General features: G+C 45.1%; 1 protein-coding gene across 1 annotated transcript; it reads right to left on the minus strand.

Moving 5' to 3' along the window:
- Positions 1-2,400: 2,400 nt before the first annotated feature.
- Positions 2,401-18,445, minus strand: mtdha (metadherin a). The gene is made up of 13 exons (XM_088928493.1): positions 17,429-18,445; positions 16,387-16,488; positions 15,712-15,796; positions 14,562-14,729; positions 12,145-12,192; positions 11,146-11,316; positions 10,793-10,882; positions 9,479-9,562; positions 8,861-8,988; positions 8,090-8,203; positions 7,702-7,818; positions 6,250-6,409; positions 2,401-4,168 (listed from the first exon to the last, which is right to left on the minus strand). Exons 1-13 carry the CDS (start codon positions 17,771-17,773, stop codon positions 4,098-4,100), a joined length of 1,683 nt encoding a protein of 560 aa, XP_088784619.1. The 5' UTR covers positions 17,774-18,445; the 3' UTR covers positions 2,401-4,097.
- Between the last annotated feature and the right edge of the window lie 199 nt (positions 18,446-18,644).

Here is an 18,644-nt window from a genome sequence, read left to right on the forward strand (position 1 = left end):
ACCCTGGGATGGATTAGTTAGAAGGCTGAGGAGAGACTACATAAAGTTCTGCGTGCTGAACCGTTTGGAAATCACACACTTGAACATGAGCATTTTTGAAACCGAGGACCGAGCGCGGAAAAAAAGAAACAGAATCAGCGAGCAGGTCAGTTATTGGCATCACCGATACTGGTGATTGACGGCCCAGCTGGAACAAAAACCAGCACAGGGGAAGCCCCAGTAACCAGGAATGAGAATCACTGATTGAAGTGAGAAAAACAAAACTCCCCCAGATCCCATTGTGATTTCCTGACTTCAGAAATAGGCCAGAACTATTTCCGTGCACTGTTCAAACCCGCAGTTATCATGCACATCATCAAATGGAGTGGAACCACATGCACTGTGTGGCTATAAACTGTTCTGTGCAGTAATTGCTCACGGCCAAATTACAGGCAGCTGCCCAGGAAGAGTGCAGAAGCACTGCGTTCGCCCTTTTCACAGCTCAGTGCAGTCTGCAGAAAGAGTACAGCTCCCTTTCCCCCCACAGAAATAAGGGATCTACATGTCAACCATCGTTTGAAATATGATCCCGCAACTGGTAAAACTATGGACAGAAACAACTATATCAAACTTTTGCTAGAGATCAAGAGCATTTTTTAATATAACATGCCATCTGCTGAATGGCTGATGGTTGATCATTTTTTTGACTTAAAAACATCAGGGTGTTTATAAGTCATTAGGTTATAATGAAAGCAAAAAGACCCATTTCAATCAAGCAAAGCTCAACATTGTGAACAAGTTCCTGTGTTAACGTATGATTGTCACCAAGCACCTGACGCACAAAACACAAAGAAAATGACTGCGCCTCGCCCATCGGCTCACGTTTATTCTGAGTTGGGCCAGGTCTTCAAAGAAAGCTTCCCAATATTGAAATAACCATGAAAAAATGATTCCAGGGCTCTTGGGTAGCTCAGCTAGTACAGGCACTTGCCCGAACACAGGTTTGGCTGTGATCCAGGCGTTGTGGGTTCGAATCTGGGTTGCAGCACTAGCTGACTGCGACTGGAAATCCACCCCGTGTCTCCCCCATCCCCACTACGAGGGTCTCATGCCCACAGCTGAAATTCCACTGGTGCACACAGCAGTGATTCCCCCATCTCCAGGCAACCACCTGCTCAGCCTGGTACGCCACCACTTAGCACTGTAACAAGAGTGGAATGGGGATCAATACTACCCGAACGTAACTCATCTAGCACTTGCCTGGGTCACCAGTGGTTATTTGAGTCTCGCAAAAGATGGTACCCCTCATTCTAACGCAGAGTTCCGCTCATGCCTTTGGGAGGGCCGCAGTCTCTGTGTTGGTTTTCTACCTTCGTTTCGTTTCGGTCTTCAGACCTGGTTTTGGCTTGTCCCTCGTTCCCGATTGCTTCTGGGTGCCAACAATGTGAGAAAGCGAATCCACCAAAATAGTAATGCTTGAGAAACTGGCGTCACCTTTTTGGTTTAAAAGACGGGAACCCTTGTGGAGGATCATAGTTTCAGAAAAGCAGTGTCCCGCACCTCGAGGAAGATCTGGGTTCAGTTCTGAGTGCACTGTGACGGTCAATGTGAGGAATCTAGTGGGAGCAGGATGTATATCCTATCAATATTTGCCTGAAAATAGTTTTGTGTGCTCTTTTACTTAATAAGCCTCTTGTAAGCGCGTGTTGCATCGGTCTTCATTATTACCTGACTGGTGGGGGTGCAAGATTGGACTTTTACCAACGGTTTGTACCCAGGCTGGCAGCAGTATTACTAATTAAATGTTTAACTGGGCAGCAATGCCAGCCACAGCGCCAGTGTGCTGCCTCACAGCACTGGGATCCCCGTGTAGAGCTGGTATGCTCTCCCCATGTTCATGTGGATTTCAATTTCACGTTGGTCCCCCAGTTTCCTCCCACGTCTGGCAACGTTGACCCTGGCGTGAGTGTGTGCCCCGCTATCGACTGGAGACCTGTCCAGGACGCATCCTGCTTCGTGTCTGTTGCCAGGACAGGATCCAGCTCCCCTGTAGCCCTGAACTGGATGAAGCAGTTAGAAAAGGGATGGCTAAATGTTTAACCTTTACCACTAAAACCCCCTACAACAACAACACACATTCACAGAATTGCAGCAAGTGTCAAAGCAAATTATTTACATTTCTTATTAATACTAAATGTGCATTGTGTAGATAAATATGATCAGGTTTAACATCTTTCTTGCCATGGGACTTTCAAAAACATTTTTAATAAATGCTTGAGCTCAGATACAGGCTCATACCGCAATTCAGAGATCCTTTTCGGGGTCAACTTTCTGCACAAATGTTATATTTGCACAGTTATCAATTCACAAATTAGTACACGGAGACCTGTGAAGACGATAACATTTAACACCGTGCAGATATGAAGTTTATCAATTTATTTAAACAAATCAACTTAGAAATGTCATTGCATTTAACAAACGCTTTAAACACGTAAACATACTTGTTTTCCATGATCTGGGAACAGGTAGAAACACATCTGCTTAAATTTAGTCATCATTATTGGTTAGGAAAACAACAGAATGATATCATTAATAAGGCAGGTTTTCTGCAGCTATACCAGTATTTTTCCACTGCTATACACTGTGACAAATATGCATAAAGGTAGTTACCAGACAGTGCCACAGGTCAGTACCGTATAGCAACACACCACCCTTTCTCGTTCTCTTCAAAGCGTCAGAAACAAAACCATCCCAGAGTTTTGTTTCAGTGACAGCCGTAACCTTAGGTTGGCGTTGGCATATGTGGTCCTTTTCAAAAGCTAGCAAGTTTGGTAAAGGCTATTTACAGTGTACATGTCACAGCATGAACTAGTATTAAAAAAAAAATGAAAAGAAAACCTGCCAATCTAAATTTGTATATCACACAGTGTCCATCAATGGCAATCAGGTCCAAAAACACATTTTGTTTTAAAAAATACAGTTTAGGATTAGACCCCCCCCCCCCTCAGCCCTGAAAAGACCTGATGAAAAAAAATCCTACTTGCAGTGAACAGATCTAAAGGTACATCCTACATACTACAGCTTAAGGCAATAGAATTTCATTCCTGATACTGTTAAAGCTGTCCCTAAAGACCTCCTTCCTGTCTGCCTATGTTACATCACATATTGCACTCGATATGTTGCTTCCTTCAAGCAGTAAAAAAAAAAAAAGGGAATGAAAGACATACATTCTAGAATATTCTTCTAAGAATAAGAATAAAAACACTTAAAGGTACATTAACCTGCAGCACAGTGCACTCACAGTAATCTCAATTTGTAGAAAAGGCCTATATTACTTTACAAATGGCTTGGCTTTTTCTATGGCAAAGAGGTTATAAGAAAAAGAAAACTGAAGACAATATAATGGTAGCATCAGAACTGTTAACATAAAGAGGTCAGGGCACAATGCAGTACAGTATGGAAAACAGAAAACACACTAATCAAATATCTTAGTGTAGTACACTAAGAAACATCCCCAGAAAGAGATATTCCTTAATCGCAGGCATCGATTAGAATGAGCCAGCTACATGCTGGATACACATCTTTGCCTGCTATTTCCTAAGTGAGGAACTTCACATTTTGACTGCTTTTGTGTCTGAGTTGCTTGACTAGAATTTATCGCCTTATCATGTGCAATATGTGAAGTGTAAAAAAAAAAAAGGGTAGGCCTATGGTAGCAACTTGAGGATTTGTTCTCCTTTTGTAGTCTTTATTTCACTGCAAATACTAGTCGTACGATAACATGTAATTTTTTTAGGGTTAATGGACGTACATCACCCAAAACTATTTTAATGTGAATTAAAAAAAAATTGACCTTGTGCCCAACCAGATATCATTTCTAATGGTTTACACCTCCTGGAAATCCTCACGCGCAGCACTGCTTGCAGCACACCGTTAGATGCAATTCATGAGTCCTGGTTGGCTCAGGACAAAGCTGGTCAGGACTACAGCTCAATTCTGAATGTTATAAAAGTACAGTCAAAATTTGTAGAAAATTCTGTACACTTTCGAATTATTGCATAAACATGAATTTCTTCAAAATCATTTTGCATATTACTCCTCTCTACTCCGGCTCCAGCTCATGTTTCCCGTCTCGCCTTCTTCTTCTTTTTGACTTGCTTTGGCGACTCCCAGTTCTCTTCCGGTTTTTCTGAAAGGAAACCGGGAGAGGTGTTAAGATTCTGTTTCCTGCTGCCGGTTTTCAGAGAGAAGATCAGCAGCACTACTGTCGACCACCTTAATGTGGCCAATTACTGTCCCCTCTGTGATCGGTTTGACAGACAGCTTTGCTTTAAAAGCATAGAAGTTGTTTCAGAAACAAGTAAAGCAAATTGGAAAGTACTGCCTTTCACTAGAACTGAAGTTACTTACTCAACAAGATGCTTTTTGCTACTATGCATCATTTCTGTAAAGACCAGAAAACACTATTTGACAATGCAAATTTAATCTGTCATTATAAAGATATTACTAAAAAAAGGGAAAATCAACATATCATAACTTTCCATAGCACCAATGATGTGCTAAATTAAAAAAAAAACGTAAAATACACAAATTGTACACTTATGGTCCTCTGATTGAGCACAGAATTAAGTTGTTAATCCTGTGAATCCCAAACACAGATACAACTGCCTGCTTTCCTCTTCTGTAAAATAAATCACTGCCCTACTGTACATCTGAAGTCATTAGTTACAGGTGTGTGTAATATAAATCCCAAAATGCCAACACCGCTTTTTAAGAAGCAACTTGCAACAAAAATTAAGGAAAGACATTGAAGAAATTTCTCTTTGAGAAACTTTTCATTTCATATCCTTTAATTACACTATTTATTATAATTTAGTATGTACCCTGTGAGATGCATCCTAACCTCTTGTGAATACATGGCTATCTGTAGAGCAAGCAAACAAATATTTTTGCTTAAATATTTACAACATTAATTGAAGGGCTTCTAAGATACTTATTTTTATTTAAATGGAATAACCTCAAATACCATCACATGACACCTCAATTCAAACTCGAGCTACAACATTTTAATCCATAGTACCACTTGACAACAAAAACTACAGGAGCATCTTCTTCCTACGAAAACTTCAGGTTAGCCTCATAAGATGTAACAGCACTGAAAATATGGAGAGACCGCAAGCAAAACAAAAGCATTTCTTCATGATCTGCGGCACCTTAATGATGTCTGGTAGACAGTATTGTCTTGGTACGGTCTGAGGTTTGCTGCTTAATAGAGCAAATATTCCTCCCCTCCTCATCCAGAGAATGTTTCTACAGTCCGCTGTCGGTTGTACCATGTAAGATGCCTCCTTACAATGATATGTAGAAGAGGAGAAAAAAACTGGATGGATGGCATTGAAGAAAAAAATAATTGGACAGCAAGCCATCTTTCAAACACTATTCTTAAAATGAGTTGTAAATGATGAGACTTTTTTTTTTTAAAAAGACAATCGAGGGAAGGTTACTACTAATTTCAGACTCAAAAATGGACTCTTGCCGTTTTCTGGAATCTAACTGGCAGTCACATCCACAGAGTGATACCTTTTCAGGCTCTGCAATGGTCTATGGAAAGCCAGGGCCAGCTGCGTCTAATACTGCAACAATCATTCCTTTCATAAAGACTGTGTAAAACCAACTCAAACAAATTAAATCATGTTCAAATTTGAAACCGCGACTGCAGTCACTCAGATTTCCTCAAATTAGTCGCAAGACAGTAAAAGTTAAAAAAAAAAAACTATCATCACAGCATCTGGCTGCAAGTCACAACACAGCAGAGGCAAAAGCCCATCTGGATGTGAAGGCACCGAAGGAGTTTGATCCATTAAGGCATGTTCACTCAAAAACTTGATTTGCCACTCATCCAAACCAAGGAAACATCTGTGAATAATCACCAGGCTTCAGGCCACTTCCTCCACACCTATAAATCACTAAAACATAACCTGTCTGCTTAACGACACTCAGCATGGGGAAGAAATATCATCCGGAGTGAGGAGGAAGGCCCTGCTGAAACCTCATCTTCAGCCGCAACATAACATTCAAGAAACAGAAGCAACCCCCCTTTTCCAAAGCGATGCGTCAACCCGGCTTCTAAAGGCAGGTCTATTCTCCGTTTTTAAATGGCCAGCTTCTTACAATAAAGGGCTCCAGTCACACCACCCCCCCCCCCCCAACCCCACTTAAAGAAAAAACCCTAAACCAACAGCTGCAGCGGCAGGTGCCCGGGCGACTCACTCTGTGAAGGTGGAGGCACGCTGTTCTGTTTCGCAGTGGGAACTGCAGGCTCTGGGCCCGACGGCCTCTGTGGCACTTGTGAAGGGGTCTTCTGGGAAACCCTCTCCTGCACGGGAGCGGACAGCGGGGTCAATGCGGGAACAGCCCGCTCCGTCCGGACCTGAAGAACACAACGGCACAGCATCATCGTCACCCATTCATATACCCCACAGCGCCATGGCTATAGTGTCAGCCTTTTCACCAGAACTGCTCTTCCGCCAGTTTTAAATTCCAACCCTTCACTATTTCTTTACAAACCTTTTGCTTACTTGTCTTAAAACATCACACAGCATTTTTGTTTTAACCATATAAGCGTGCCGAAGTTTAACTTCCAGAAACGTGTTACTCTGGCTGAATTAAAATCTTAAAGGTGCAGAAAGAATCAGAATAAACATTTCACCATGTCTCTTTGTTTTGAGTTACGATGTAAAACTGAAATTGGAAAGGGGCTGGAAGTTTCAGACGTCATGTTGATTAACTATTCCTGACTGACCATGATGCGCGTGAGATACCGCTGCAGGGATATCTCGCCACACAGGAGATGAAGTGGCTCAACCTGTTGATTGTAAGGCCTGGCGAAAATCAATGAAGAAAAAAAAAACAAAGTACCAATGTGCCCCATTTATTAAGTAAGAACAACAGCTCCCTGCCTTCACTAAGTTGGAACAGCACCTCAGGTGAACTGACCAGCAGTAGAACCAAGTGCTCTTTAGAGATGAACAAAGGTTTTGTGTAGGCCACCCTGGTGGCCCACATCCAGGTCTGGCTCTGTCCATAACTGTTGGGGACAACAGATGTCTAAGTGTCTAGAACTCCGCTTACAGTGATTAACGGCACCCTGACTGCATGACGCTATACTCATCCAGACGGCGGAGGTCACTTCCCCCACTTCTACTGCAACAACATTCAAGCCGGACAACACACATCCACATGCTGCTATAACAAAGCTGTTCAAGAATGGGACAGTTATGCTGAGGATGCCCTTACTTGCGAGGCTTGAGCCTTATTGAACATTTATGGGATGAAAGGTTGCATCTAGGGCTCAGAGAGCAGCACACGGAGACATGCTGGTCCTGGCTCTTTGAGAAGAAAGAAGTACAGAACTCACACAGGACAGCATCTGTAACCTGGTGCTAAGCATGAGCCACAGATGTACAGTTGGTACTGCTGTGACCACACACTACTAGCATATGATTTTCACAGCAAACCCCCTGCTGATGAGAATTTTAATTTACAGCTTATATTTACCTGTGTCATGTTTGTGCAATATGATATCAGTGTACCTGCTATAAGAAAGTGTCCATTTTCCCCCAATGAGCCCGTGTGAATTGGCTGTAGTTGTACATGTGGCGTTTCTTTTGGTGCTCAGCACGCTTGGTCTCTCTTCTGTACGCGGACGGCGGCTGCACTGACCTCCGCAGGCTTGCTCGATGCCGTTTTGGCAGACGGGTCACTCTCCTGTTCGCGTCGGGCTGGCTTGGCAACAGCCTCACTTTCCGCCAAGGATTCCTTTTCTTGCTCTTCCGTTTCCTTCCAATTCAGAAATGCAACAGGAAGCTTTTTAAAACTCAGCTTTACCACATTTGCTTGGCAATATACACGCCTGTGTGCAAAGAATGCTGGGAAACGGCTGCACATGACACCTTGGCTAAAGTCACAGAGTCAGACTGGAACCCTGCTGAGGTTTTACAAGGCATCAGAGAGGTGTGTCGCATTGATCACTCTGGCCTTAAACGTGCACACCTAAAGCACAAAATCTTACAAAACTACAGATTCTCATATGGTAACTTTTCAACAATACTTGAAGGGCAGCGCTGGCTTCTTCTCCTTGTTTCTTCTTCTTTTTCTTTTTCTTCTTCGACTTGCCACTACCAGCAGCAGCAGAGTCAACCTTCTCCTTCTCCTCATCGGATACCTAACACACAGCAGCAAAGTCAAAAGGCTCTGTAAGCACAGGACGATCTTCTGCAACACGCGCTATAAAGCACAAGCCTGCCTAAAGACCGAGCTTCAGAAACGACATTTCTGTCAGAGAATCACTGAGAAAGGATGAAGTATCTGCAAAAATAAGTCCACCGATACATGTACATGCAGTGTATTATCCTGACTGAGAAAAAAAGCGAACAACCGAATCATAATGCACTCTCAAATACTGTACAATACTTTTGTCCCTTTAACCTTACATTCAAGAACTTCTCCTTGAGCTATTCAAGAACTTCTGCCATTCATAAGCATTTTCATTCATAACAGTCCTGAAACTGGCAGATAATTAACAGAGTTGAAAGTTCAGTATGGTTTAGGAAGGCAAAAGTAAGAAAGCATGGCAATTCTGAGCTCCCTGAGCTCAGCTGAACTTTTAAGAAAGATATATTGAGAATAGCTAAGAGGCAAGAGCTTACAGAAGAGAGGCGACGATCTTGCCACTTCATTCGCAACAAAAATAACTCTAAACTGGTTAATTAATCCTATCAGGCAACGATGCAGATTTACTCAGACTTGACACACTGTTGACATCCTGGTGTGCGACAGTGTGAGCTCAACACCTCTACACACACATGGCTAAGCCACTGACCTTCTGCAGCTCAGTCTCCGGCTCCTGGGGCTGGGCAGGGGTCTGGGCCTCCGGCTCCTCCTCATAGTTCCCCCAGAGCTCCGCAGGAGCGTTCCAGTCTGAGGTGGGGTCCACTGAGGAAAGCCCATCTACAGAGCAACCACACAGCAGTTTCAGCAGCAGGTGCTGATGGGTATTTCACCCAGTTGACAAAGGCTGTATTCCCAAGTTTCTCTCCCTTAGTTTCACATAACAGCTTTTCTTCCTCCTTCTTGGATAAGCTGGCATGGGCTAGATAAGGGACACTATTACTGCCTTGGATTCCTGTAGCGATCGAGACGGCGGGTGTTCTAGAAACACGTGAATGCCAACACGCCAGGCTGAAACACAATTACAAAACTGTCTTGACATCGATTATGACTTGCTCGCTTGCGCGCACCAGAACTTGCTGAACGCGTGGCGCAAGTCGGTTATAAGACCTCAGCGAAAAAAGAGCTCAAAAGACAATTTGCATCCACAAATGCAACACAATCAAACAGCACATTAAAAAATTGAGACACCAGATATTTGAAAAAAAAGATGAAATTAATGACACGTTTCAACACAGCATTACATTTTGTGTAATTTGACATCTCTTACTTAAGCCAGACCACTCATCCTCCACTTTATGTTGGACACCATCCCACTGCAGGTCAGCATTAGTCTGGGATCCTGGTTCTGCACCTATAAAATAAAAGAGAGCACATTGTCTTGCATGACAAGAGCAGTTTCTTCAGCTCAAAAATGGAATTTCAAATGGATGCTACCCCTTTATCAATTAAATTGCAATCACTTAATGCAATTAAGCAATGCATTATAAATACTAAACTCACAAGTCACATTAAATCCTCACAAGTACCACAAGCTTCCTGCAATGACGTATCCCACACAAGCAGGCAGACTCATGTGAACGAGTGAACAGCGCCATCTACTAGTGCACAGTGGAATTACACTACGCAGTTCGAAGAGACCAAACTAATCCATGTACTATTTTTCTTTTGAAGAGAATTAAACACTTCACAGCAGCGGTATAATATGGTGCGATACCACTGAGCACAGCAGAAACTGCCGACTTTTAAATCCAGTAATTCCACACAACTAGTTAATACTGTAACCTGCTAAGAAAAACATTTGCCATGCAAAAAACGTGTGTGCACTGTTATGTATTAATTATATCCTGCAACACTGAGCACAGCTCCATGAAGCAAGATTAATTCAGACACATTTATATTATTACGGAAGGTAGTGGGATGACAACAGATGCTGAACATGCACTGAAATGTGCATTTCCCTAGGTTTATCATCTATTTCACTATTTTTCACTCCTGGTCCATTAGAGCACTGTCTAGGTGCAGGTCACCCCAGACTCTTAATGGCTTCATTCAAATGAACTGTTCACTGAGTTCTCTATTGCCCATGTTTACAAGTTAGCAGTTATTGAGAATGAAAAACTACCCATAACTGCAGGTGGGCTGTGGCCCTCCAGCACCAGGAGGGTGCGCAAAAGAGCAAAGTAAAGTAGAAAAATCTGATGTACCCCCTTTTCTGTCTGTCCTGAGCATTGGCTCTTAGCTCAGGTAAAAAAACAAACAGCTTTTAGTTTAAGAATTCAGTTTTTGTTATTATGGAGTCAAAATTGAAATAGCACTACATTTAAGAAAATAATATTCATCTGAGATGCAAAACGTCTATTTCAATGTGTACATTTAAAGTTGTCTTATTATCAGGCGATTAAGTCAATGCTTGGCATCGCAGACATCTGCAGAAACTCATTTTTTTTGCACTGCCGCCTGGCTAGAGCGATCCTGTAGTGAAGGCAAGCAGACTATGGACTCAGATTTGATATTGATTCACACCGGAAGGGTAGTTTTCCAAAATATGAAATGATATTGGAAACTGAGAGACTTTTAATACCAGTAACAGCAGGAGTTAATCCAAGAGTGGTGAAAGACGAGGGATTCAGATCTGGCTTCTTCATTCTCGCATCTACTGTGGTCCATGAACCTACGAAAGATTGGACAGCATTTGAGGATGTATCTGCATTCAAGCAGCCAGAACAAGGAGCGAACAATGTGCATTACATTGCTATTACTATTGAACTGTGTTTATGTTGGGAAAACTTCTCAGCTAAACCTAGTATTTTCTTTATTTTGTACAAAATAATCTTCCAGTACTGTACTTGGAAACTTCAGACACAGGCAGGGTCACTTCTGCGGCCTGCGCGACCCCAGGTTGTCCAGAAGAACGCACGTGGGCCACAGAGGTACCTTCTGTGCTCTGGCCCCAAGCCGCGGGCTCCAGGCTCCTCCTGGGAGGTGCTTCCGAGGCGCTGCTCCAGGTCTCCCCGTTCACGCTCGACAGCTGAGCCGGCAACTTCATGGCCATGTCATTCCAGCCTCCCCCGTTGACCGCCGGCGCCTCGGTCCAGCTGGCCGACACTGTGCGACAGACACCGTGTGAGCTCATTAAACACTGCGCCAAATTCCTCCCCGATGCGTACTGGCTTGACTTGATATTCAGGGCTGAGAAAGTGCATAGTTGAAACTAGAGCAGGGTTCTCCGTCCCTGATCTCAGAGGGCCCCAGTCCAGTTAGTGTTATATTTTCCCAGAAGCCAATTATCCTACCAGTAAGTTTTTGGATTGTGTGAGGAAACCAGCCCATCCAAAGGAAACCCATGCAAACACACAGGAGAACACACAAACTCCACACAGACGGCACCCCAGGGCTGGAATTGAACCCAGGGCCCCAGCACTGCGAGGCAGCAATGCCGACCTCTGCGCCACCATGCTGCCCCTTAATTTAACATATCACGTTGATCAAATAAATTGATAACAGAATTATTCCATACCTTAAGAAATTGATAATTTAATACTGACCTACATAACCTGCCGGACTGGGACTCCACAGGACAGGGATTAAATACTGTGCTTAAGTGCATTTTAATTTTAAGATGTTGGTCGTGTTCACAGGCATGTTCATAGAATGCTGTTTTCATGTTCATTGATCCAACTGCCTTTAATGTATCTTTAAGATTAAATGGGGAAATGAAAGTCTCTTCACTAGTTTATACAGCCTCTACTGAGTATACCAGTGAAGAGACTTTCATTTCCCTGTTTAATCTTAAAGATACATTAAAGGCAGCTGGATCAATGAACATTAAAACAGCATTCTATGAACATGCCTGTGAACATGACCTACATCTTAAAATGAAAATGCACCCCCCACAGTAGCAACAATTTCTACAGTTAGTAGAAAGTTCCTTACCATGAGATATGACAGCATCTTTCCCGGGCTTGTTACGATGCAGATCACCTGAGAAAAGAGGTACTATTTCAAAAAAAGTACTGTAGGGAGGCAGTCAGGTGTTAATGTTGAAGATGTAATATTAAATGGACTAAATGACATGGCGTCAAACGGTTACATTCCTTTCACACAAACACACATATTATTCTATTTAAAATGACTCCAAGTGAAAAAGGTTTCCCCTAACCAACTAGCAAGCTTTTTTTTCCAATGGTATTTTTTTACAGTTCATTTCTGCCAGGTGTCAAATTTAGCAGTTGGGGTTCAGTCTTGGGGGGGGTCTGTGTGTTTATGTGGGATCTTCCACATCCTCATCAAGACACAGTAAGGAAGAAATAAAAAGAGCAAACAAAGTTAGAGCTCAAAGGGAAGAATTTCAATCCAGGATCCAGGGAAACTATACTCAATCACTATGCACTAGTAGGACCTCAACAAGACTGTGTTCCAGTTTGGTTACCATATTACAAAAAGCACATTATAGCCTTAGAAAAAGTTCAAGGAAGAACATCAAAACGATTCCTGGTTTCAAGAGCCTGACATTTAAAGACAGGTTAGAGGAATTAAAACTCTTTAGTGTACAAGGAAGGAGAACAAGAAGCGATTTGAGCCAAATGTAAAAAACTATGGGCAGAAACAGGCTCAACCCAGGGGACTGCTTCCACACTTGTAGCAAAAACAAGCACACGGGGACGCTGCTGTTATCCATTCAGGTGTCCCCATGTTCCCTGTTGTGTGCGACGTGCACCAGTGTCACCGCTCGGCAGTGCCTGTTTATCACGCACAGTTCTTCACATGGGCTAAATAACAGTTTTAAGCCACCAGTATATCTGAGCACCACTTCCTCTTAACCCTCCAATCAGAAACAGAGGTGGTGAGGAACCCAACAGCCCAGTTAACACAGATTCATTACTTGTGTGCTTGGACCAAGCTTCTTCAACAAGCACACATCAAAACCTGAGGTACCAAGCATTTTAAACTACAGGAAAAGAAATTCTACCACATACCTGTTGTGTTTCATTGTCTATTTACAGTACTAAAAAACATTTTCCAACATTTGAACGTCCTTTGATGCCGATTGGGGGGGGGGCAGAGGTAAACATATGCTGGCATGAGACAGCAGCACACCCCTGGTACACAGGTGGCTTTATTTATAGAAGCCCCAGGGCGGCTCAGAAAACACGTGGGGCCATGTGCTGCTCAGCACAATTCTCCGACAGAGAGTAAAACGTCTCCCAGCAGCCGTGCTGCAATTCGGCTCATTTCACAGACCGTTCGACAAATACAGCTGCAGAAGCCCAGACACTCTAAACACAAGTGACGTTCACTGCCTGATGAAGAGCATTTGACAAGAACAAAGACCCTGATCACAGGGTATTTAGGATTACTCGTTTAAGAACCTAAGAAGGGTTACAAGTGAGAAGAGGACATTCATCCCATCTGGCCCAATCAGCAGTTAGTAATTCATCCACGGATCTCAGCTAGCTGTGTCTAGAAAGGAACTCTTGTGCCATACTCCCACAATCTTTCTATATTCTATACATAGCATTCCTGCTTGAAATATTTATACACACCTCTACACAGCGGTAAATGTAACTTACAAAGCACAAGCACCCATTCAGGCACTCAGAGGATATATTGAGTGACTTACTGCATTTAAAAGTTCCTCCTATCCCCAAGTAGCAGAACATTTTTCCATGGGAATCTTATACTCCCTAGTGAGTGACCACAAAGAAAAACAACTTGTCTCAGGTGGGCAAGAAACTATAAAGCTTCCAATCCCCACAAGTGAGTTATACAGCTACAAGCACCAGTATCACATGAACTGGAGCAGCGTTTCAGGCATGTCTCAAACCTGACCCCAGTCCATTTCACCAACCTCTTATCATCCACTGTCCGCACCATGCTTACGTCTGTGCATTTTAGTTGATGTTCAAATCGCGAGTATGAAATAACTGTCTCACAATCTATGCTGCATTCTTAATGAAAATCTCCAGCTGCTTGTTTTAGTATGTATCCACCCACCCATTTTCTAACTGCTTTATCCCATACAGGTTGACCTGGGAGCTGGAGTCTAGCCCTGCAAGCCCCAGGCACGAGGCAGGATACACCCTGGACAGGAGGCCAGCCCACAGCAGGACACACGCACTCACACCAGCTTGTCTTTGGAATGTGGGAGGAAACCGGAGCATCTGGAGGAGACCCAGGCAAACGTGGGGACAACATACAAACTCCACACAGACAGCACCCCAGGAATTGAACCACTACTACCGCGCCCCTCTTTAGGACATATGAAGCCCAGACTCTACCAAGCTGCCTTTCCTCTGAACTACAGTAGCAGAAGCGCTGAAAGCGCTGGTCCCCCCAGCCTGACCCCCTACCTTTGCTCTTCCTGGCGGCTGGCGGAGCGGGGGCGATGGCGGTGGGCTGCTCCGCGGGCACGCTCGCGGGGGCCGCCTCTCCGGGGCTGCTGGAGTCCTCGGTCAGCACCTTGTCCCGCCGGCGCTGCTGCCTCTTCTCCCGGTTACTCACTTTGGTCTCCCAGGTGCCTGAACGAGAGCAAGGACCCAGATCGGAGACGGGCAGGGGGCGCAAGCTCTTGGCTCCCGTCTCAGGGGAACTGGAGCGGACAAGCAGCTCCCCAGGCAAGGAGATGATCCTTCCCTGAAGGAACGGGGCAGAGGGGTCTCTGCAGTGCGCTTACAGTCACGGGCGCACACGAGCATCACTGCGACCATGAGAAAGATTACAAACGAGAGCAGGCAATCCAGCATGTCCAGCTGGTTTGGTTGTTAGTAGCTAATTACGGAGCGGTAGTTAGGGCGGAGCAGTGGCACTGTGGCTCAGGATCTGCGCTTGTGGCTGGAAGGTTGCCAGTTCGTATCCCACGGCCGGCAGAGGAATCCTACTCCGTTGGGCCCCTGAGCAAGGCCCTTAACCCAAGCTGCTCCAGGGGCGCCGTATAAATGGCTGACCCTGCGCTCTGACCCCAGGCTTCTCTCTCCCCGTCTGTGTGCCTGTGAGAGCAAGCTGGGGTATGCGGAAAGAAATTCCTAACGCACGAAATTGTAAATGGCTAATAAAGTGATCTTATCCGAGCCGAGGATCTCACTCAGTCCTTCCTTAACAGGAGTCAGGGTTTAAGCTTCAACAATATGGCGGGCCACTAAGCTTTTTCCACACTACCACAACTCTTTATACAAAGAACCGCCTCCCGTCCTCAGAGCACTTCCGCATAGCTCCTGCGTGTGACCTCTGACTTGTGTTTCACCGTTCACTCTAAAGACGTCCTCTGGGCGGACTCTGTCCGAGGCTATGAGGATGAGTCCTTGTCTGAGACTAAAATGGTTCGGCTCTTCAAGCCTTTAAGGAGGAACTGAGGCACTTGGAATGATGGTAGGGAAAAAGCCAGTACTTTACCATTACTCCTTTACCTGGAGCAATAAGGATCATGTGCTTTTTTTTTCTTTCCATTTACCACACACCTGCTCATTTTCAACAGCCTCTGAATTCACAAAGGTGAAACGATACCTTCATCCGGTTCTTTTCCATCCGCCGAAGAAGCATTCTGCGCCTGCTTCGCTTCAGCTTTTGGCTTCTTCTTGTTCTTCTTCGTCTAGAAAGCAAGAAAGAGCAGGTCTCCGAGATGTGAGCGATGGAAACGCACAAGAGCCACTAAACGCACTGATTTGCACATCAAATGACCATCAAGATACAGATGCAGAGACGCTTTCTGTCCGGGGTGGAAAACGTGCCGACTCTCTTTTCGTCAGAAACCGGTCAGCGAGAGGGGTTTCCGCTTTTCCCAGAACAAAAGCGCCCTCTGTCTCCTCATCAGCTCGTGAAAGGCACCACGGGGTCCGTCCCCTGTCCGCTGGTCGCTCGGACAGCTCGGGAGGGGACTGGCTTCATGCGCACGTCCAGTCCGCAACCTGACACGGCCAGCTGGCGCTACCAGGCCCTTTCCATGAGATCAGCGGCAGGCGCCCCCCACCACCACCACCCCTACACCACAGTTGTCAACGCCTAAAATATCGACAAATCAGCAGGACGCGTTTTTCCTTGCTTTATTCCAGAAGGGAAGGAGTAAACCGATCCCTGCGCTCGCAGCATGGCAGGGCTGCTGCCGGTCAGAAAGCAGCCAGGCAAGTCTGCAGACTTGGACTGCCAGTCTAGAAAGCGACCTCGACGGCACCGCAAACACACCTTTTCGGTCTTCACCTCTGCCGCCTGTTTCAAGACTTCTTCTGCCGCGGCTTTGACATCTTCCTGCAGCTCAACAACCGTGCGTCCGTTCGGCTGGGCTTTCTGCGGGACACAGGAAATACACGCAGACGAACTCTCAGCATGGGCGACAAAAAAAAATGCACATTTACTGCCACATGTACGTGTTAATTACACAGAAAGCAGCACCGCTGAAAGCACCGTCGAGATTTTTTTTTTAATTTTCTAGTGAACACGTCAGTATAGAAGGATCAGCGGATTTATATTAGGTGTCGCTGTATTTAGAAAGTGCTGCTCTTTCGTATTTTTTGCGTTTAGCAATTCTACACAACATCCTTGATAGAATATTCAACCTCCCCGTTTACAATCACATCCGATTAACACATAGCTAACAGTAAAAGGGGCAGGAAGTTAAGCGATACTTGTGAGAAGGGTTACGTGGATTTCGAGAGAGCACTGACGTAATAGAGCGTAATCTTTGTACTTCACAGAACTACAATGTGCCCAGCGAAGTCCGGTGCCTTTTTAATAAAGCCGTTTAAAAATGTGTCTGTAAAACAGACACAAATGCGTAACACAACGTAAAATAAAATCAAGTTTATTATTACGTGGTTTTTAGTGCTAAAGTTCGTTTTTCCAACTGTTAGTGGGACGCAATGCAAACCCCATTTACAGCTAAACAAATGCATTCGTTTACCTACAACAATCTATGTTTGCAAAACACTTCCACCTACTTTCGGCCTCACGGAGAGGTCGCCAGAAACTGCCCCTTCGCCATTTTTCATTCAAACAAGAGATGGTCTGCCATGAACTATTCCCCAACTGATGTAAAATGCACACATCTATGGACCTATTCCGCAGTGCACACTCCTTGGATTCTCTAAAAGATCTCGTTTTGAGCAAAACGCTATAAAAAGTTGCACAGTCACATTTTCAGCGCCGACAACTTCGGCTCAGTTGTCCGTGCAAGAATGATCGTGACGTCGTGCCCAAGCGCAGGCTGTATCGAAAGCGATCTCCTTACCTTATCCACAGTTTTCTTTTTGTTCCTCTTTTTCTGCTCCTCGGGCTTGCCCGCCTTGGCCACCGCGGCCTTTGCGCCCTGGCTGCTCGGCTCGGCCGCTCTGGCCCCTCGCTTCCTGCCCCCGACGAGCCCGGCGCAGGCCGCGGCCCACACGACCGCGACCCCCAGCAGCCCGAGGAAGGCCGTGAGCAGCAGCACCCACGACGGGTACAGCTCCGGCTTCAGACCCAGGTCCACCCCGAGCTCGGAGCGGAGCAGGCCCAGGCCGGAGGACAGCAACTCCCGCAGGCGGCTGGATATCTCCTCGGCCTGCCTAGTCGCCACCTCCTGCCAGCTCGCTGCCATCTTTTACACTGAACACTGACAGACAGTCGTGGGGCAGAGACCAGCGGGGGGGGAGGGGTTCAGTTTGACAGCATCCCCCTTTACCGAAGGCAACAGAAAAACCACCGAGACCGTACCTAACCGTCAGCTCCCTGATTCTTTAACGATTAAAGTTTCATCACTGGCTTTTCGTTGTTCTTAGCGGTGACGGAGACGGTGTTATTACGGTTTCTTCCCTTTCGCGACTCCCAGGGTCTGGCGATGAAGCGAAAGTTGCTCCGTGTCAGTCCAAACCCCCCAGCGAGGCCCGGACTCCCTCCTGCAGATTAGTGCAACGTCACCATTAAAATGGAAGGGATGCGATTTTAAAAAAAAAGAGGTGGAGGGGTAGGTTTCGGGTGAGCTGGTTTCTGAGGGAAAATTGCCCGGACTCGCCTGCAGAAAAAGAGATAGAGACGGACACGCGTCGCCTGCTGGAGAGAGTGTGGCGAGATTTCCTGCGTGGTAATACGAAACCAAGATGGTAATAATAATAATAGTTGAAAAAAAAAATCAAAACGTGTTTAAAAATAGTTCGTGTGTAACCTTCTCGGTTGTCAACCGTCAAATACCGATTTGAAGAAAATGAACGCGTCTAATTGCGTCAAATAAATGATAAGGCGTTATTATCCGGCGGAAGCCCTGGTGCTACACGATGCCCGTCATTACATTTTTTTCAGCCGTCTGCAAATGTCCAGACTCAGACGACAGTGGTTTTAAAGCGACACGTTAAGTTTAAGCTAACTTTTAACAGTAAACTGTTGTTTCGTTTATAGACGGTTTGCCTTGGTCTTTGCATTCGAGTGAAGATTTTAACAGTAACCAGGATCTAAAGACGAACTGTTTAACAACG

This window comes from Atractosteus spatula, chromosome 12 (genome assembly GCF_055471065.1).
Source record: "Atractosteus spatula isolate fAtrSpa1 chromosome 12, fAtrSpa1.hap1, whole genome shotgun sequence".
Classification (NCBI taxonomy): domain Eukaryota; kingdom Metazoa; phylum Chordata; class Actinopteri; order Semionotiformes; family Lepisosteidae; genus Atractosteus; species Atractosteus spatula.

What these genes read in the sequence shown, in the direction of transcription:
- mtdha (XM_088928493.1), bottom strand. Translation starts at nt 17,773, where the DNA reads ATGGCAGCGAGCTGGCAGGAGGTGGCGACTAGGCAGGCCGAGGAGATA. An exon ending in CAGAGGTGAAGACCGAAAAG is followed by an intron (nt 15,797 to 16,386) that starts GTGTGTTTGCGG and finishes CTTGCTTTCTAG; the next exon opens with ACGAAGAAGAACAAGAAGAA. An exon ending in TGGAAAAGAACCGGATGAAG is followed by an intron (nt 14,730 to 15,711) that starts GTATCGTTTCAC and finishes GCTCTCGTTCAG; the next exon opens with GCACCTGGGAGACCAAAGTG.